This window comes from Colias philodice, chromosome 30 (genome assembly GCF_061535455.1).
Source record: "Colias philodice isolate Cphi_HAF_F1 chromosome 30, ilColPhil1 Martin Lab GWU primary, whole genome shotgun sequence".
NCBI classification, from domain to species: domain Eukaryota; kingdom Metazoa; phylum Arthropoda; class Insecta; order Lepidoptera; family Pieridae; genus Colias; species Colias philodice.
Genome location: NC_143115.1, coordinates 1,004,193 through 1,026,254, shown reverse-complemented (window position 1 = coordinate 1,026,254; position 22,062 = coordinate 1,004,193). Strand labels below are relative to the sequence as shown.

General features: G+C 35.1%; 1 protein-coding gene and 2 long non-coding RNA genes across 3 annotated transcripts; 1 reads left to right on the top strand and 2 right to left on the bottom strand.

Moving 5' to 3' along the window:
* Positions 1-458: 458 nt before the first annotated feature.
* Positions 459-1,518, top strand: LOC149475361 (uncharacterized). The gene is made up of 2 exons (XR_016318031.1): positions 459-1,129; positions 1,324-1,518. It is a non-coding gene; the product is annotated as an uncharacterized LOC149475361 (long non-coding RNA).
* A 525-nt stretch (positions 1,519-2,043) lies between these two features.
* LOC149475360 (uncharacterized) lies at positions 2,044-13,412 on the bottom strand. The gene is made up of 6 exons (XM_089713353.1): positions 13,248-13,412; positions 11,103-11,956; positions 10,646-10,920; positions 5,012-6,370; positions 4,861-4,937; positions 2,044-2,438 (listed from the first exon to the last, which is right to left on the bottom strand). Exons 2-6 carry the CDS (start codon positions 11,940-11,942, stop codon positions 2,377-2,379), a joined length of 2,613 nt encoding a protein of 870 aa, XP_089569479.1. The 5' UTR covers positions 11,943-11,956; positions 13,248-13,412; the 3' UTR covers positions 2,044-2,376.
* A 2,239-nt stretch (positions 13,413-15,651) lies between these two features.
* On the bottom strand, positions 15,652-17,143 carry LOC149475359 (uncharacterized). Its single transcript, XR_016318044.1, has 3 exons — positions 16,565-17,143; positions 16,377-16,438; positions 15,652-16,302 (listed from the first exon to the last, which is right to left on the bottom strand). It is a non-coding gene; the product is annotated as an uncharacterized LOC149475359 (long non-coding RNA).
* Between the last annotated feature and the right edge of the window lie 4,919 nt (positions 17,144-22,062).

The window sequence follows — 22,062 nt, the reverse complement described above, 5'->3', positions numbered from 1 at the left end:
TTTTAGTATATCTTTCTCTCTTTCCCCGTTATAATGTTATTTGTTAGAGCAAGATAGCATGCTTCTATTAATTTCTAATGTGCAAATAAAAATTGGAGTAGTTGTTTCTCGCTCTAGCAAACCGTATTTCCGTATGTTAAAAAGAGATAGATAGCTATAGAATACTACACACGTATAATTTGGTTAAGAATTTATTTTAATACATCACCAAATCTTGATTTGCCATCGCGTTTTTTATTGTTAAATCTAAATATTTTTTGTTATTTATATATATTCACTAGCGGTCCGCCCCGGCTTCGCCCGTGGTACATGTTTACGTTTTCTCTACATAAAAACCATCCTCGTACTTCAAGGAATATAATAAAAAAAGAATTATCGAAATCGGTTCAGCCGTTCTCGAGTTATGCGCTTACCAACACATTTTGCGATTCATTTTTATATATAAGAAGAAGATGTATTGTACATTTGTTAAAGTTTTTATTTTTTTCAGTTCTTATATGTATTAGATACATTAAGCCGAAAAGAGTAGAATAAATTAGATTGCTCTGGCGGCATCACGGGTGGCCGAATTGGTCAGGCGTCGCCTCGGTATGGCAAAAGATGCGGATTCGAATCCCGCTGAGTGATCTAATTTTTTCTATTCTTTAAAAAAATATATTTATAAAGCATTTGAATGCCATAAAATACGAAATATTAAAGTCCTTATATTATCATTGTATTAGTCTTGGTATTAGTACTGAAAAAGAGTGTTTTTTTTTTTAATAAGAAACTGACGTTTAGTAACTTCACAACTTCTGGATGTGTAACGTTTAGCCTATCTGTTAGTTAACATGACAAATGTAAGTGTCAATAAGTGTTGAATAGTTTATCAGTCACTTTATCAGAGAGTATTGATATTGGGCCTGAATGTCGTAAATTGTGAATTTAGAAATAAAATGTAAAGTATATTCGTCTCGCTTTTATTTTGAATATCTAAACAGGATGGATAGCTTTTTCTTAGTTTCAACTCGTACATGTACATTTAAAGAAATGAGATAGCATGATAAATTGCAATACGAGGGAAAGAGACGAATGTATTTTCGGCATTTCCTCCAAGTGTAATCCTATGTATGCCTTTTCATTATATTGTGTAAAAAAATTAGTTTTTTGAAGTGAAAACTTCTTTAGCGGCGTTGAGCACTTTTTCTGTAATGGGTATAAAATCATAAACTCGCGTCAGGAAACGTGACCTGATCGAAAAAGCGTAAGACGGATACCATTCCAAAATATCAAACATGCTCAACGTTAATAATCAAGTTTTCACTTCTGCCGGCACTCCCCCAGTGCAACCCGGCTTTTTTTTGTCACCTTGAGTTTGAAAAATTCACAATTTAGTTGGTAAAGTTTAAAATAGATATACAATATGTAAATATGTATAAATATAAATTAATATATTCCTCATATATGTACCTAAATAGCATTAATGTAAAAAGATGTGATTTTTAACTGGGTTTGGTTCCAATAAAGAGTAAAGCAATATTTTGGTTTTTTATTATTTATTCCTTATAATACAAGATACTATGTAAGGTCGAATTCGAAGAAATTCGTTCATATAATATTATGTTTATCGCATAAAAAATAATTTAATAAAAATGTAGTAAAATGTGGTCAAGGGTATATAAATATGATTTATAATGGAGTTATACCACAGAATAATAAATATTAGCTAGCTAATTATACTTATAGGGAAAATAAATGTACCTCTCTTATTTTTTTTAAGTTAGAACACAACATATAAATAAAAAACAAAATTATATCGTTATACATTTATTAAACCACGAATATTTCCATGCATTACAAATTACAATAGTATTGTAGACAAAAGAATTAAATATTTTTCGTTCGACAGTAATAATTGTAATTCTCTTTTTTTATATATATAAACTTTATATAAAATAAACAGGATTCTTTTAGACAAACATAAAAATAAAATCTTACTGTTAGGGCCGATTTTTCAATGCTTGGATAAAACTTATCCGTCTAATAAAGTATTACAGGATAATATTAAAATGTCACGTAAACTGTCAAATACGGGCAATTAGAATACGTTTTTAAAATGGTAGTTTTATACATTATTCGACGAATAAGTTTTATCCAAGGATTGAAAAATCGGCCCTAAGAGTTATTATAACACTTAAAAACTACGACAATACCTTTTCTTAAATTACTTTACACTTACTGGCGCGAACGCCGCCTGTCCTTAAACTATTAGCATATTTTTATCACAAATGAGGAAACATAAACAGTACTGAAAAAAAAAACCTCTTCCAAAGAAAGAATTATCTTATTGATAGAAGTTACACTCAAATAATAATCATAATATTCTTTACATCTATTCTAATTCAAATCGTCAATATCATCAAAATCGTCTAAACTGAAGTCCTCCAGCGTCAGAAGTTCTGAAAAAAGAAACAACATTTATTAAATACTAGCGGTCCGCCCCGGCTTCGCCCGTGGTACATATTTACGTTTTCTCTACATAAGAACCATCCTCGTACTTCAAGGAATATAATAGAAAAGAATTATCGAAATCGGTTCAGCCGTTCTCGAGTTATGCGCTTACCAACACATTTTGCGATTCATTTTTATATATAAGAAGATGTATAAGTAGTAGGTAAGTATGCGTAATAAACTTCATACCAATTATTCCATAATCCATTACTTTCATAAATCATAGAATATCTATTTTTTTATTGCAAATTTTTAAGCATAAATCTATCATTTAATGTGTATTTTTTTTTTTTTTTACTCTGTCGTATGTTTTAGAAATTCGACGCCAAATACACATAAAATTTCATCAAAGTAAGGCTATTTTAACTTAGATTTTCTTTGAATTTTTGAATAAAAGTACTTAAATTGCCTCGAACATATTTTAGGATGTCTCAGTGTCTTTACTGTCGTATATTTTATAAGAAAACTTCTTCTTTTAAATTCCGTGTAAACTACAAAGACACGAACGTCCCGCATGGAAAAAAATTGAAACACGCCTCAGGTTATTGACTATTAAACAAACTGGACAATGAATATCAATAAATTGTCTCGAACATATATTAGATATTGAATGAATCTTTAATTTAAGATATTATAACACATTGTTACTAATTTAGTTTTGTTAAACGAGCTCCTAAAGAATTACAGAAACAAGTCAAAATCACTCTAAAATCGATATGGACTCTTAATAAACTTGCAACATCTGAAAGCTTCTCAGTGGACAACACTGATGTAAAGTTTATGAAATCAATGCAGTAAAATAAGACAAATGAAAACGTGCGAACAACCAGGAACAGACGGCACACGTGGGACGACGACGACGAACACGACGTTCCCGCCGCTCGTGGTTTAGTGCTGGTGCTCTCGAAGTGAATACTAGAAAATACACAAAATTGAAATCCAGTATCACATTTCACCGGTAAATCGATTGTTGTATTTATTTTTATGAAAATAAATCTAGCATCGCGGGGGTGAAGGGGAAGTGGGAGGCGGACACGCGCAGGCTCGCTCGCGCATCTCGCTGCCTCCACGTGATCGTAGTGATGTGACTTGACCAACGCTGTACTCGATAGTTTACAAGAAGAACTATATTTTAACATATTATTTATTTAACTTTAAAATTAAAACTCTTTTAAAAATGTATTATAAATAAATTTGTGGTGTGTTTTGTATGATACACTTTCTAATATTATGAATGCGAATGTAATATAGTGTAAATGTAAAGTATGTAATATTACGATATATTTTCTGAACCGCTAAATTGATTTTGAAGATTTTGATAGTAGAATGGATAAAATTAAATAAAAAAATTATTAATATTATTTATTATATTATCATTTTAAATTATTAATTATTTCTTATTTTTATTTAACATTTTTAAAACATTATTATTATTGTTTGATTTATTATTAAAGAAATAGCACTAAACCCGATCTTTTATTTTATTACTTTATTATTTCTCTTTTATTTTATTACGAAGATTGACAACATTAATAAAATTGACTTAAGCGCGTCACACACGGTGAAGATACTATAATATTTTATGTTAAGATTCTCTAATATAAAATATTACAGTATCTTAAGGTATCCGGTATCAGCGTTCTGACCATCATTTTTCTATTTGTCATTGCGTACTAAGACCCCTGTAGAACCGCCATCCAGTTACAAATGACCCGAAATTTTGTGTCAGTGTTATGATACCGGATACCTTAGGATACTGTAATATTTTATATTAGAGAATCTTAACATAAAATATTATAGTATCTTCACCGTGTGTGACGCGCTTAAAAGTAATTTTATTATTTTGGATTTGTGATTATCGTTTTTCGTAGTTAGAGATATTGTGTTGTTTACGGATGTATTTCATCAGAAAAACGCGATTTTTTTTTTACGCTAGTCACAATGTGCCAACCATAAAGCGCGTCACACACGGTGAAGATACTATAATATTTTATCTTAAGATACTGTTATATTTTATATTACAGTATCTTAACGCATCCGGTATCAGCGTTCGGACCATCATTTTTCTTTTTGTCATTGCGTACTAAGACTCCTGTAGAACCGCCATCCTGTTACAAATGACCCACAAAATTTCGCGTCATTTGCAGTCTCTACAGCGTGACTGTCAAAACGGTAATTTTGTATGGAGTGTCCGGGGTGTGGTAGTAGGTAAGTATGCGTAATAAACTTCATACACATATCAAATTGATTTAATTCATGTGACACCCCCTTGCATTCATTTTAATAATTAGTTTTATTTTCCCAATCGATTAATCATACAATAATTTTCCTTATTTTTATCAAAAAGCATTGAAATTGAAATTTACTTACTTTTCTGTTTCTTCGCCGATTTGTCAACGTATGGCGCGGGTCGGTTTTCCACTTTGGGCTTTCTCTCTGGGATATCTCTGTAATTGAAAATTAAAATACATTTAAAAGGGGAAAATACATGAAGTGGATTTGTTAGATGTAAAAAACTCACGCGACATCAATAAAAGAGCTGGCCGTTAACTTCTTCGCCGCCTCTCTTTCCACGTTAATTACTTTTGGACTTGAACTAGATTCATTAATATTGTCATATTGAATTTTTTTTAAGATCACCAATAATTTTTTACGGGCAGGCGAACCTTTTGTCTGGATTGTGGATGATGGGTTGGATATCATCACGGGGCGATCTCTGCTCGTATTTGCGACACTTTTGGGCTTGGGCAAATCATCTTTCAATATTTTTATAACGTTGGGTTTAGCTTCAGTTTTCGTAATTTGCACCTTTGGTAATTCTTTATACGATCTTTTTCTATGATTAGCTTGTGGAACCACGTTTGGCTTGCTTGAATTTCTACTATATATATTCGAAGTACTAGGTTGGCTCATCATTTGATTATTGGCATTCGCTACAATTTTATTAGTTGCAGTCTGTGTTGGTAGACTCTTTAAATCATTTGCAGAGAATACTTCAGTGGCTGTCACTTCGATTTTTCCTGATTTTTTGGAATTGTCTTTTTTAGTATACTGGTCGTGGGACACGCTGTCTTTAGTCGGGGTGGAAGGAGAAATGATGACATGAGGGGTTACTTCGCTATTGCTCTGACATTGTGGAACCCCGTTTACTGGTATGAAATGAGACTTTTTATTAGGATCTAACATCTTTTTGACTTTATTTGAAAGAACGAATGGTGTGCCGCCTTTAAAGCTAGCAGACTGTACAATTATAGGTGCACCTTTCGTTGCGTTTTTCGGAGAAGGTTGAGTTACAGTGACAGGTTCTAAACTTTTAGATGGATTTTTAATTCCAACTGGATAAGACACTATTTCATCGTCGCTATCAGAGAGACATATTTGTTCATTTCCAGGTGTCACTTGTGATGTTATATTTGCCGCTGGTGCCGTCGATTGTGGAATGATCGGTGTACCTTTGTCGATCGTTAGAACTCGGACACTGGTGGGTGTAGACTGTGTTGCAAGATTTGGAGTAATTTGTATATGGGGTGGTTTCGACGGCGTTGCAACATTTTGCGTAATCTGTTTAGGTGGTGTTATTGTCTGCTTTTTAGTAACTGGCTTGATCTGTTTATGAGCTTTTGACTGCGTTGGAAGATTTGGGGTAATTTGTTTGGGTATTGTATCAGTTGAGAGAGTTTGGCTAGGTAATGTATTGTCGATAAAGTTTCGAGATAGTGCTCGAGATTCTGTCTCGTTGTTTGCTGGCGGAGTTAGGATCCTGGCTGGTCTGTGAACTACAGAGATGATGACGACGTCCTCTTCATCGTCGTCTGGTAGAATACATTCCTCCACGACCTGTGGTGGCTGAGATTTGGCGACTTCTACGGGGTCTTTGAACCTGTTACATAAAGTTTTAGAATATTAATATTTTGGTCGATAGGCAGAATTTAATTTAACATTATTTGACAGAAAAATTATAAATTAACGACTATGGAGCTGATGCGTCAATTAATTAATCACTTAATATTAAAAACATAACTAAGGAATGTAGGTCCAGGTGAAATGTGACAAACTTATTAAGGGGACTAGAAGAGCTAAATGCGAGTTTTATAATACTTGAAGTTGAAAGTATATGATTAACTCACAGAACAGTAAAAATAAATAGAAGTGTGATGTCGGCAGGGCCCACGTGTCACCTGTAAGGTAAGATCACCTAACTTGCTCTCAGTTGTGCACAGAAAAATATTCAAGTCGGTTGTCAGCTGTCAAACCTTTTTTCCATATTTATTCATTAATTAGGACGTGTTGTTCGGTATTAGAGTACAAAAATGATAGCAGACGAAATAATATCAGCAATGGAGGTATTCCATACCATCGGTAAGTCTTATTTTTATTTATTTTACATATATTTTATGTTATAACTTCACTTGTCGTAATTTGTCAAAATTGTATACAAATATCTAGTCAAAATGAACCTTAATCCATAAGAAATTAGTATAGATTGAACAGCAAACTAGACTTTCTGGAATATTATTGCAATAAACAAACGAATGTCGGTTTAGTGATGCTTGTGGCGCATATCGACAGTATCGATACTTTAGAAAAGACAAACATTATAAATATTAAATTTTATTTTATTTTTCCTTAGCTTTCATTTTTTCAATTTATTTATAGATTTCCCAAAGTGGCTAATTTAAAAGAGAAATGGATAAATGCAACGTGACGAGTTAACTGGATGCCGAACAGCACTAAGCAGTCTTACAAAGGCCAACGATACATCAAACCTACGGCTGTTCTAAGATTTAAAATAATGCATATTTTCTGTTTGTATTTTGTAAATATAGATTTGTACTATTCTATTCTGTTTTTTATTTAATAATTATAATATTAAAAGACTTACTTAGTAGTAATAAACATACTCCAAAATGTAACACATTATATTAAATTATACGCATATAATAGAAAGAAAAAAAAATGCACAAAAAAATATTTATTTGTGAATTATCGATAACAAGGCTGATATCCCTTAGGGCATAGCATCAGGTTAATATCAAGTTAATGTCATTAATGCAGAGTGGCACAAATTTCAATCTTATCTCTATGTGTTGAGGTTCAAAGTTATATCTATCGAAAACTAACGCCCTCTGTTATGGAATAGCTGAATGTTTTCGAATTTGTAATTTCTGAGCAAAGAGAAACAAAACAGCTAATATACCTAGGGATGTTATACTAAAATAAACCGTAACATCGTGCGTTAGGGTACAAATTGAAATGCTGAATTTATAACCTAAGTCAGTTTTTACTCAAATTAAGCTGTTCAATCAAAGGCATAGTTTACTTGTAGTGTACTGTATAACTATCAGCTTATATGTGTGGGTTTGGCGACACTGGTTTTCATACTAATTATGACATTATAGCACTTCCATTTGTTTTTACTGTTCTGTGGATTAACTGCAGTAAAAAATCTCAGATAAATATATTGTTAGACGTAACTTTTGATTTAATATTTTTGTGGATGAGTAGTTGTCAATATAGTTGTCACTGTTTCCTGTCCGAACATGCTTAGCTGTCGCATACTATAAATTGCCGCGTTCCTTTGACTCGTGGCGCATTCGTACGAATCGTGCCTAGGGGCTCGGACGTTGTTTATACGACGTTCGACCAAACTACCCTCACTTTGCTAATAGTCGCTGACTTGCTGCGTTTTGTTATCAACTACCTACATCAATTAGGTAGCTGTGTAGAATCGCAGTACATTCTTATTACATTCAAACTTAATATTTTACCTAGCTCGTGTGTTTTTCTTATAATATGATATTCTTCAGGAGATATACAGTTAGCTCTCTACTACTCGACAGAAAAAAATCACAAAGGTACCTCTAGAAAAAATCTTTTGATGATAAAAACCACACTAAATTACATGCAATGATTCTGTTTTTTGGCAAATAATTGTACAATTACATACTCCATTATTAGTGTTTTATTTTTTTAATCCAATCAATAGATTTCGTGTTAATCGCAAATTCTTATTTCCAAACCAAAAAACGTACGCATGTGTGCGTGAAGTGTGAACGCCTGTGCACCGACAGTACCGGCCGAGGCCTGTTGCTAGACGGATGTGTCGCTTGTTTCACTGATTTTTTTTCCGCCAGAATTGTTTTTTTTTTGTTGTTAAATTATTTTTAGAATCCATTTTACTTACTTTAAAACAGATAAATTTGTAATTTGGTAAATTTTTGTAAATATTAAGTATGGGAAATAAAACGAAATCCGTCAAGAGGACTAAAAAACGATAAAAGTCGATTGTGTTAATGTGTGCGCGAGTCACTCAAGTTCAGCTAGCTCTTGTAGTCCTCACATGTTAACTGACTTATGCTCTGTCCATTATATTATTTGCTTTTTGACAGCTCCACGCCTATGAAGGATTGAATTGTCTATGTTAAAATGTCATACAAATAATTATTGTACTTCATGGACAGGCCCCGCCCACTTAGTGATGTCTACACAGAATTATTCAATGATGGGTCGATAGATTATAATAATCGATAGAAATACTCTGTAAAATATATCCGATACAGAAAAACTCTTCTAATAAGTTATATACCTAATTTAAACATAAAGACAACCAAATTGTAAGATAGAAACCAATCTATACTTATAATAAATCTGTAGAGAGGCCAATTCTGTACATGAAATATATTTAAAAAAAAACTATGAAGGGGTGATAAGGGATCGCTACTGATGCCAAAAATGCAATCAGTAAAATTTTTGTCTGTCTGTCTGTCTGTCTGTCTGTCTGTATATTCGCTATAGAAACAGAAACTACACGACGGATTTTAACCAAATTTGGCACAATTATTCTTCATACTCCTGGGCAGGTTATAGTAAAAGAATCATGTAAATCGGTGTAGAAACACCAAAGTTATACATGAAATACGCTATAAGTCATCGCGCGTGAATACAGAATCATGCCATAAGGATTATTTTTGTGTATCAGTTGCCGCGTTCGACGCGCTTCGCGGCGGGAGCTATAAAAAGGCGGCGGGTCTGCACCCGTTTCGCGTTGTCGCGGCATCACGTGTGAACGGCTGAACCGATTTCGATAATTCTTTTCTATTATATTCCTTGAAGTACGAGGATGGTTCTTATGTAGAGAAAACGTAAATATGTTCCACGGGCGAAGCCGGGGCGGACCGCTAGTTCGTAATAATATAGAGATTGAAATCTACGGTGTTTACAATTTTACGGTGACATTTATTATTTATTGGAATTGTACAAGTTCTAACATTTTGTGGATCTCCTAAATTATATATAATGCATAGGTATGAATAGTATAATAATATCTGTGGCACAGGTAAATAAGTTTATTTAAACTTTGGCTAGCTTAAATAGTATCTTATAAGATATTACTTATCTATACTTATAATAAATCTGTAGAGAGGCCAATTCTGTACATGAAATATATTTAAAAAAAAACTATGAAGGGGTGATAAGGGATCGCTACTGATGCCAAAAATGCAATCAGTAAAATTTTTGTCTGTCTGTCTGTCTGTCTGTCTGTCTGTCTGTATATTCGTTATAGAAACAAAAACTACACGACGGATTTTAACCAAATTTGGCACAATTATTCTTCATACTCCTGGGCAGGTTATAGTAAAAGAATCATGTAAATCGGTGTAGAAACACCAAAGTTATACATGAAATACGCTATAAGTCATTGCGCGAGAATACAGAATCATGCCATAAGGATTGTTTTTGTGTATCAGTTGCCGCGTTCGACGCGCTTCGCTGCGGGAGCTATAAAAAGGCGGCGGGTCTGCACCCGTTTATATTCATTGAAGTACGAGGATGGTTCTTATGTAGAGAAAACGTATATATGTACCACGGGCGAAGCCGGGGCGGACCGCTAGTAAATAATAAAACATTAGTTTAGTTTAGTTATAACATAAAATGCATAGATATGTATTAGTATTATCACATATTATCTATTACACGTTTACGTTGTAATTATTATTTACGTACCTAATTCGATTTATGATAATATTTTGAATTTATGATTGAAATGGTATCACAATCGATAATCTTTTGGACATCACTTCTGGTATCACCCGTCGAGCTGTCAAAAAGCAATTCTTATAGTGGACAGACTATAATATTAAATATTATAACTCACATTCCCACAGGAAACACGTTTTGTGGTAGTGGTTCGGGGACGATCGCTTGATTTATTTCCACGAGTGGTGGAGGGGATGGCGAGGGCTCAACCAATCTCTTCCTAGACTTTGGTCCAACAAATTTCTTCTTTTTCTCTTTCTTCTCGACATCCGCCTCAGCCACGTGTACGTCATCATTATTTTTGTTCGTTATAGTTATTGACGGCTGTGGTGGCTTGTCAAACTTCGTTTTAGTGGATTCGTGCACTCCCTTGAGTGTTTCCAATCCAAAGCTCTGAAAATAATGAAAAATAAATTATTTATTGTATAGTCGGTATGGATATTTTTTAAAGGAAAGATATCATATAACAGAGAGAAAAACAATAAAATCATTTACATTTAAAAATTATCAAATTTAATAGTAACATTATTAAGTTGAACTCATAAATACAATAAAAATGTATGGAGATATCCTACCTCAATAGCAATTTCATATAATGGTCCGCTAACAACGGGGACGCCGGTTGCCTCGTATTCACTACGCGCTTTGTTAGTGCTGTACTGTGCCGCAATCTTGGCTGCGTCATCAGAAAGCATCGAGTTACCTCTCTGATACATGTGCGCTACAATCTTAATGAAATCATCGTTCGACAGAATCAAAGGGTGCAATGGAACTCTTTCCTCCTCAACTTTCTTCTCTTCCTTCTTGTCTGGAACGTTTTGTTTCTCAATCACTTTTTCTTTTATTTTTTGCTTTTTAGTAATCGGAACGAGTGGGGGAGGTTCCGTGATCGGTTCAACGTCACCATCATCACTTATGAGGATACTGTCTGATTGTCTGAAACTTTTTGTGGTGGCTACTTGAACATCTTCCTTTACGTCATTTTTTTCAACAGGAATAGGTGCAGTATCTTCAACTATCTGTTCATCGGGAACAGTATATCCTGAGTCCGCATCGTTTTGCAACAGTACAGATGCGATACCGGCTGCAATAGGATCTTTGAGGAGCCCATCATCACCCATACGAGAACTGACAAGCCGTCTTACATTGACAATGAGCTTTGTCAGTTCTTGAGCTAGAATAGTTTCATGGAAATTATTCTCGATTAATATTTGCACTATTTTTTTGACCAGCATTTCATCTTTATCAGGAGGTAAGAGATCGGGCGTTGCCTCTTCTGATGGCGTAGATGCTTTTTCTTTTGTCGTCTGACTATTATTTCCTTTCTTAATCTTGCTACTAGTTGTCGAGGTACTAGCAAAATCACTGCTCGTGGAAGCTTTATCTTCGAAAGCAAATTTTTCTTTTTTCGTCATTATCGCTGAAGGATCTGTAACGGAGAAGAAATCTTTTTGGTTTTTGTTTTGGATTATGTTAAGCTATTCTTAATGTTGTCGGGGTAGATTGTTGCAAAAAAATTGTAAATAGTAAAATGAATATTATATATAGTATAAGTAACACAGTGATTACTTATCCTTCAGGGGACTCATGTTGATGGAATTTCACTTACTTCGATGACATTTTAATTATTTTGAAAAAAAAATTGCGTATGGCACCTATTTAACAATAGAGCAGGCTCCAAGGAGATGTTCGTTTGCATAAATAGTGGACCTAAATCTGACTTCTGATATATATTGTATAGATCCCAGACATCCTATAGACAGATGTTGCCAACCAGTTTTGTGGTCCCCTTCCCCGCACCCCGGTAATTAAATATGGCATACAAAGAAAAAAATAATGCCGCGTGGGGTATCAAATGAAAGAGCTTATTGAGTAGATCACGAATATATAGCATACTATAACATTTCTTACACTTTCTCTAAGATTTTTTAGAAAATTTACGAAAATGGTCCATTTTTGAGTTAACTTTAAACCACTATAGATTGAAAACTCATGAATATATTTTTTAAATTATTATTTTAAATAATTAACAATAGTCCATTGTTTACGATTCAATAGTTGATACAGTGAAATAGTTGCATGGGGGAGTGGGGGGAGCATCCAAAGATGGCGAGTATATTTTCAAGTTTATGCCAAATCTAATCACACAGAGGCTGATTCAAGAATTTTCTGCCATATTTTTCATTCAGTCAAACACAAAGACAGTGCAGAGATAATTATTCTAAGCCCTGACACCGATATTTTTGTATTAGGCCTTTATTTCTGGCATAAACTACTAGTGCATATTCTGATTAGAAAATTAATTACCGGTGGAAGGAAACATCTCCGATAACTCGGCCACTCACAGCCGTGGAGTTTCTACTGTTTATAACTACGCAATTCGGCATTTTACTCTATTCAGTTTCACGTCCTTCCTAGGCGAACTGCAAGCGCGGACTGAGTGTAGGCCAGCGTCAAGTAAGTGTTGTATACTTAGTTTGGACAAGGGAAGTTCATACACTCGCGTAGTCTATCTTAATGTATGTCTGTGGTTGCAGCAGCGCCGCGCCGCGCACGAGTCTCGCGTCGCACACACATACTTGGTTGCCTGGCAGAGATTACTGCTTAGTGATGAGGCCGCCGATTGTACTACATCTTTCTATTACCATATTTTCTTTATATTGTTTCCTATTATATTTTAATCATTGTATTACAATAAAGTGTAATAAATAAATAAATACTGGCGGGGTGCACGTGCTTCAGCTGGAACTGCTGCCAGGCGGCGGCGCGCTCGTGCTCCGGCAGCGCCGGCTCGGAGCCGCGCAGCAGCGAGTCGTGCTCGCGCACCGCGTGCAGCGCGCCGAGCAGCACGCCGGCCGCCACGCGCAGCAGCGGCTCGTCGCGCACGCCGGCCGCCACGCTCTCCGCCACGCCCCACCCCTCTTCGTCCCAGCTGACAAACAGAGGCATCATATTACACGCGAGAAAACACAAAAAAAACCACTCTCACACCAACGAATAAACAACTCCTAAACTCGTGATATCAAGTTTAACTTAAAAACGCAACTTACATCAACGCAAGATTTAGACCGGGAGATATAGACACAAAATTTCGAGTCATTTGTAACAGGATGGCGGTTCTACAGGTAGGGTTGCCAACCGTACTATAATATATAGTATTGTACTATATTTCGGGTCTGCGTACTATATACTGTTGAAAACATAATATATAGTACGCAAAAATACTATATTTTCAACACCGACAAATGTAACAAACAAATCCTTCATTAAAAAAAATAAGAACGCGCCTATTCATTGTTAAGATGGCTAAGTCATATAACCTATTGCGCATATATACCTACCAGTGGCGAGAAGAAAGAAACAGAAGTAGTGTATCATTGATAAATAAAACCGGCCAAGTGCGAGTCGGACTCGCGCACCGAGGGTTCCGTACAAACCTGCAAGGTTTTTTATGGTTTTCGTAATTTTTCCTTTATCTATGCTATAAGACGTTGCTTCGTACCAAATTTCAAGATTCTGAATTCACGGGAAGCACCCTGTAGGTTTTGATTCCCTTGCAAGTGTCGAAAATTTGCGGCATAAACGGCTGTATCTTTTGATTGCGTTGGCTTAGAAGTTTGATTTTTTCACAGCTTCAAGGGACAGTAGACCTGAGTAATTGATATAAATTTCAGCTTCATACCTCCACGCGTTCCTGAGAAAAAGGGTCTTGACAGACGGACGGACGGACAACAAAGTGATCCTATAAGGGTTCCGTTTTTTCCTTTTGAGGTACGGAACCCTAAAAATGAGCTTTTGATTAATATTAATCTAAAAATTGAATGTGACAATTTAAAACAAAGTTGCTTTCACTGTCCCTATGTCCCTATGTATTATGTATGCTTAAATCTTTAAAACTACGCAACGGATTTTGATGCGGTTTTTTTTAATAGATAGAGTGATTCAAGAGGAGGGTTTTAGTATATATTTATTATGTTTTAGGCAAAGCGGGCGAAGCCGCGGGCGGAAAGCTAGTTTATTTTAAACAAAAAGCTGTTACACAGTGCAAGAAGTGCAAAAAATATAGTATTTATAAAAATAATAATAGTTTAAAAAAACTAAAAAACACGCTTTTAGGTCGGTTTTCTATAAAAAGCGTATTTTTTATTTTTTTTTAACTATTATTTATTTTATCAAATTAGTGTATTGTCATCGGTCCTCAATAAATCTACAAAGTTTGAACGAAATCTGGCCGTTTAAAGTGGGTCAAAATCGCGCCCAAAGAAGTCGGTTACAAACATACAGGTGAAGCTAATATAAAGCGTGTAATAAAATATATTTGTCTATTTTTTTTGTATTTCCCATTAAGACGATACACAAAAAAAATCCACTGCTTGGCGGGCGGAGTCTAATAGCTCGCTATCGCGAACGCGGGTGTGCGCGAAGTCATTCTTGCAAACTCGCCGCGCTGCCGCTGGCCGACTCGGGACTAACATGTATGGAGTCGTCATACAGTTATAATATTCTTATACATATATTTAATTGTTGATTTATTGGTTTTATTTTCTTGCTTATAAACAAATAATCTTCTTTTTAACAACTACTTAGACATTATTAATAATTATTATTATTTCGTAATGTTTACTTTATTACAAAATAATACAGGTTATAAATAATCTTTAAAATAACAAAAAATATTGTTACTCTGAAAAAATAAAATGGTACTCAATAACGCGGACTACTGAATGGATTTAGATAAAATTTGATGCTGACGTAGATATTACGTCATGCCCAGAAATGAAAGGTAATATTTCTGAAAGAAGTTATAAACCCTAATTCTTCTCAGTCAAAGTCAAGAGTGGAAGATATCACTAATACAGTAAAACTGATGCGAAACTTTGGATGTTAATTTGTATATTTTTTTGTTAGTTGTTACTTAATCACGTCAAGACTACATTACCAATTTTGATAAAATATATAGCTAATTGCCTGGATTTACACATAGGATACTTTTTATCCGAACTGAACACTTCTGTGGGATAAGACAGGATTCACGATATAATCTAATTCCACGCGGGCAAAGCCGCGGTCGGAATGATATTTTTTTAAATAAAAAAATTGTTTAAAAAAACACAAAATTTTTTTTTGCACTCTATTATAATTGTAATTATTCATTACAAATAATCAAAATAAAATAGCCAGAACAAAGTTAGGCCCTGGTAGGGTAGGTAGGCAGGTACAGCAATGTGAGACGAACACTGGCTTATTTATACCAATAATAATGTATTATAAACATTAAATTAAGTTTACTTTCTAACAACAAAAATACATAATATTAGCTAATGTGAAAGCGAATCAACCAATCATCCCACAAAAATGAAATGTGCACACAAATATTCATCCAAATCGGTTCATGTCATTAGGAGGAGTGACTGCAGCGCCATCTTCCGGGCCCAATTGTGTTTCCAGATCACCCAGGAACTCAATTTAATATACTTACACAAAATTTTTCGAAATGAAAACTCACATTACTATGTAAATATGAATATAAACCTGTTTTATTACTAAACAATTTCCCGCACAGGTGCAGTAAGTATAAATGAAATAAATATCAACATCAAATTCTTTATACAACATACTTATCTACCACCTTCTAAGAAATGTAATTCTTGAAATTATTTCGTATTTTTTTTAAATATAATACTACTCCAATGAGCTCCTGTTCCATATTATGTCCACCAAACTTCCACTAAGTTCACCATGATTTTTTATTTCTTTGCACTTTGTTGCTTTTTGCTAAAAATGGAATCATGCGATAAAACCAGTAGAGCTTTGATAACATACATTTTTGACTGAATAAAGGTACTTACGAAGGAGTGGATTCACATTGTGAACAATCAGTGGGTTTATTTTCCTTCTGGATTCCGGATTTCTGAACAGATTATTTATGCTATAAATGAAAAAATCTTACACATTCGTTATGTACTTAAAACAGGGGTACATATCAAACATCGTCTATTATACAATTATCATCAAATTTAAAATAAAACCAACTTACTTCATTAATTTGTTCCAATTGTGAGCATTCTTTTTCCTCCAACCTTTATGTTTCTTCTTCTTATTTTCTTTATTGTCCCCATTTGTCTAATTTTGTCTTATCGTGTTGTCACCCTTGTTTACGATTGCGCGAGCGACACAAGTTCCCCGTGTGACGGCCGTAGCGGGAATGACTCGTGCAGCGATCGGGGTAGGAAGGTACAGGGCGGCTCTCGCTATATTGGCTGGTCGCGCGCTAATTTCAAGTATTTCTTGTTTATTTCAAAACCATCGCATATTTCAAAATTCTAAATCGGTAGACGTATAGGTTGTATATTTTATAGTTAATATCCAAAGAGTCGTAACTTTACGTTTGTTATTTTGAAGATGCCAGAGATTAAAAAAAAATAACAATGCTAACTTTGTATTTTTTTTCTATCGAGAAAATATCATGGAATCATGTTTCTAAAACGGTAGACGTATTGTGTTACTATTGAACTTTCTTGTCAAGAATTTTCATCACGACAACTTTAATAATATAAAAATTACGAAGGTTTGAAAAGGGCCGTAAATGTTAGAAAAATTAATTCATCACCTTAAATACTATATTTTTTTTAAATGTACTAAGTATATTTTTTACACCTTATTTTGGAAAATACTATATTTTGATGATGAAATGTTGGCAACCCTATCTACAGGGGTCTTAGTACGCAATGACAAAAAAATGTTGTGTGGTTTTATGAAACCACGGTAAAAGTGAAACTGTTCGAACGGTTCCGAACACTGCTTTGTGTAGCGCATGTCGCGTGACGGTCGGCTGCCGAGTAGGTATACCTACTCGGCAGCCGCGATACACGCGACATGCGCTACACAGACCAAAAAGTTTGAGACGATGTAATAAAAGTTTCACTTTAAAAGAAAAATGATAGTGTGAACGCTGGCACCGGCGGCTTAGTCACGTGGGCGTTAGTCGTACTCTTCGTAAAAATAGCGAAAGTCAAACGATTTGTAACACAAAAATTTTAGAATTTACCGATAGCCCATAAAAAAGAAGTAGGCGGTAGTGTCATGCCATACTTTTCCGGTGTGACTTACAGCAGCCCGCCATACCGACGCGAATGTGTTGATTAAAAAAAAACAATTCAACCATTTGTACCAGGCTAAAGGGCTTATTACACTACGCGGTATTCAGACAGTCTTACTAAGACTGTCTTAAAATCTAACTAGACAAGCTCGCTATTACACTGTGCTGAATATCGCATGCTAACTCATTTGCAAGGCGTACGTAGTCGGTGACGGTTGTCGCGCGATGGGAAAACTTTCAAAGCACCAGAAAATCGCCATAGCTCTTGCCGCATCTATTATTTTAAATACAAAAAAGAAAAGAAAAATATGGGTGAAAGAGTATTTACTTTTACGAGAAAAATTATCAAATATTCAAATACTGAGTGTTATAATAATCTTTATGGCTTTTCTGCCATAAATATGGCATGTCTCGGTACAAATCGAGTACATTAAAAAGCACTTCTTTCTCTTTCGAACAAGCCATGGTGCACGCGGCCACAGTAAACAAACATACGAGCGACTTTGCTCTGCGGCTGCCGCGCGCTGACTGAACGGTCTTAGCGTGCTAAGTCTTATTACACTACGCGGTATTCAGCAAGCAAGCAAGTAAGCATGGTCGAACCCATTCGGTCGGTCTAATTAGACAGGCTAACTTGCTAACTCTTATTACATTATGCTAAATCTTAGTAAGACTGTCTGAATACCGCGTAGTGTAATAAGCCTTTAACTTTTGCACAGGTAACCATCGTCGTGCAGCCATTTACATGGTGATTTACGTAAATGGCTGCACGACGATGGTTACCTGTGCAAAAGTTAGCCTGGTACAAATGGTTGAATTGTTTTTTTTAAATCAACACATTCACGTCGGTATGGCGGGCTTTAAGTTTCACGCAACTAAGCCGCCGGTACCAGCGTATACACCATCATTTTTCTTTGTGTCATTGCGTACTAAGACCCCTGTAGAACCGCCATCCTGTTACAAATGACTCGAAATTTTGTGTCAATATCTCCCGGTCTAATTTAATTATAAGCCTTACAGAAGAATGTTATAACCTAAAAATGAAATTGCGACAAAACGAAAAAAATATAGACTTTTTGAAAAATTTAATAGTTGAAAATGATTTTTTTTTTAACTCCAATTAATTGAATAAATCCTGCAATACATTACCTATATATAACGCCTTTAAAAAAACAAATGTTGAATAATAGTTTTAACCCATTGAGCCCCGAGCGGCCCGATCGGACCACGACACAATAGATTTTCTATTGTGTGTGTGATTCCGGGGGCTGAGTTAGACATCAAGACACTCACCTTTGAAGCTTTTCAACAACCATTTTATACACAACACTTATCCAAAAAAAAATGTTGTGTGGTTTTATGAAACCACGGTAAAAGTGAAACTGTTCGAACGGTTCCGAACACTGCTTTGTGTAGCGCATATCGCGTGACGGTCGGCTGCCGAGTAGGTATACCTACTCGGCAGCCGCGATACACGCGACATGCGCTACACAGACCAAAAAGTTTGAGACGATGTAATAAAAGTTTCACTTTAATAAAGAAAAATATGTTTAACTAGGTACATACCTACTTGCACAGAACAAAAACTTTCTCAAGAAAAAATTGCACAGCTGAAAGAAAACACCATGAAATACTGTATAAACACAACACAAATGATCATTCAAGATACTATGAATAATAATCGTTCTACCTGCATTAACAAAATAATATAATACAGAAAACAAACTTATCACAACACATGAGTTTACGCATGGTTTACGCACACGATACTCGCTAGCGATTGTAGTAAGCGGTTTGTATGAAATTTCGTACAGCGCCCCTAGTGTGCCGTAGTGGAACTAAAAAGCTTACCATGAGGTGCAATAAAGTTTAATACAGTAGATAACGTATATTAAAACTACACTCGCTGTAGTAACCATACAATTTTTGCACCATGAGTTCTAATTTTGACATATGTCATAGTTTATAAAATTATGAGTTATAACTTATAACTATTCGGGTGTCTTCCGTTATGCACTGCAACCACTGCACAGTGCTATCACTGTGGAAAAATTCGTTCCGATATGGACTGCCAGTATACTGCCGCAGTACCCTAGGGAAATTTATGACGTCATTAATCGCCGCCATATTCTACTGTGAGCACTGGCGCGGCGTTTTCGAGGTAAGGTACTCGCAGTACTTTGATCACGTGATCAGTCCACAGAGTAAGTAATATGATCAGTCATAACCACTCGAGTGCCTAACGTCTTATACAAAGCTACAGTATAATCAGAAAATTTTAAAGTTCTGTAATTAGTTTGGATTAATAAATAAAACAATGGAAGAATTGCAAAAAATAACTTTATTAGACTGTGTTGAAAATGTTCAATACGAGCTGAAAGTTCTTTTTTATTCTTTTTTATGAAAAAGTATTTACTTTTATTATATTATAAATTCAATTTACAATTAATATTAATTAAAATATTTTTAATTGGACAGTACTCCAAAACAGTTTATTTTTATGTTCTAGAAAACTTTAATACACTCATTTGAATGCTGCGTCAAAAAATGCGGCTGACAGTATACTGGATTGCGTTCCGTTTTAAATCGTAACCAGTATAACTGGCTATAAAGGAACGGCTTCACAGTATACTGAATTGACGTCACACCTTACAGTGGTCGCAGTCCATAACGGAATACACCCTTTATTATCTGTGGCGTTCCGAAACGGAACGCACTTGGCCGAATTTCGAATGGGATTCACTACCTACCAAAGAGTATAATGTATAATAGAGCCCACATAGAGCCTATCAATATTCAATGTACTCTGTGGAGCCTAGCCTAGGTTTATTAAAGGTAACAATCTACCACTTTCATTCTACGTGGGTAACAAAACCCCATATTGGTGACCCCGACGTGATCGTCGAAAGCAATCTATACGTTTCACCATCAGTCACCTGAAACCTCGTGCCTTCTTCACGGCCTGCTTTTCGGTTGAGCACTAATGAGCTCCCGAGAGGTGGTCTACGGAATCTGTCGCTACGCAATTGCAACCTGGGATGCCTGCCTGCTTCACATCTTTACGTCGCTAACTGTCGACCTGCTGTCGACACATTGCTGCGCATATTTGAGCGTGCCTTGCCTGCTTGCTGCCTGCCTGGTGCCACTGCTTGTCCCGGGTCCTGGCCCCTGCCTACGTGGTGCATGTCTCAAGTTGTGTTGTGTTGTGTTATTGTGTGGTGCTTAGCATGAGTGAGAGACAACTTATATTATACTAATACATGAAGCTTTTATTGACTATTAATTGCATATACCTATAACATTTAGAATAATTAGTTGTGCAATAAACTAACATTGTTTGATACTAATTGCATATTCTTTCTTAAATCTTATGTGTTAACAAATGAACATTGCTAAATATTTGCTTCATAATAATATGTTAAGACTTACCTGTGTTAAATTTAGAGTTAACATGCTTGTATACTAACTGTTATTATTTCATAATTTCTTGTTATAATTTTAAAACTTACATTATATTGTGTGCACTATTTGTTTAAAAATTTTATAAGTATGTATATGTGTTGTTGTATTGTTCTTATGTGGCATGTGTAATGTTTTAACTGTTTATTGTAAAATTTTATATACAAGTTGTTGCAGCTAATTTAAGTATTGAAAAACTTATTTTTAATTTTATTTGATGTTTGTGCATATGAATGTTAGTTTTTAATATTGTTTAGGTTTTTATACAAGCACTACATTAAGGTAGTATTTTGATATTTACAAATAATTGATTATTTTTACACCCATCCTTCAACGGTTTCAATTTTTGAGTATTTCCTAATTTCACTCTGTTTATCTGGCTGTTACCATGGCTGATGAGAAAGCTCAAATTGAGCAGCTTAAAACTGATAATGCTGCTTTGCAGTTACAGCTTGCTCAGGGAACTCAAACGTCTCAAATTTATAAAGTTTCCGCTAAAATACCACCATTTTGGCCTCATAAGCCTGCGGTCTGGTTCGCTACAGTGGAAGCACAATTTGAAGTAGCTGGTATAGTGACGGATAGCACAAGATAGAGTTACCTTGTAGGTCACCTCGACCAAAGGTATGCCCAAGAAGTGGAGGACATAATTACCGCATTAATTACGCTTTTTATAGAAAACCGAACTAAAAAATAGAAAATTTTATCAAATTATTGTATTGTCATCGGTCCTCAATAAATCTACAAAGTTTGAACGAAATCTGGCCGTTTAAAGTGGGTCAAAATCGCGCCCAAAGAAGTCGGTTACAAACAAACATACAGGTGAAGCTAATATAAAGCGTGTAAAAAGAGAACTTATCAGATGAGGAGCTGGGTGACCGTCGTCCCTCCCAATTCCTCCGGCATCTGCGTTCCCTAGCCGGAACTGCGCTCACAGATGAGGGCATTGTGCGCCAATTATGGATGCGCCGCTTACC

Excerpts from the sequence above, each read along its gene's own strand:
- LOC149475360 (XM_089713353.1), bottom strand. The coding sequence starts at position 11,942 with ATGACGAAAAAAGAAAAATTTGCTTTCGAAGATAAAGCTTCCACGAGC. Across the intron at positions 4,938-5,011 it reads AGCTCTTTTATTGATGTCGC|AGATATCCCAGAGAGAAAGC; the intron begins GTGAGTTTTTTA and ends TTTCAATTACAG. Across the intron at positions 2,439-4,860 it reads ATCGGCGAAGAAACAGAAAA|AACTTCTGACGCTGGAGGAC; the intron begins GTAAGTAAATTT and ends TTCTTTTTTCAG.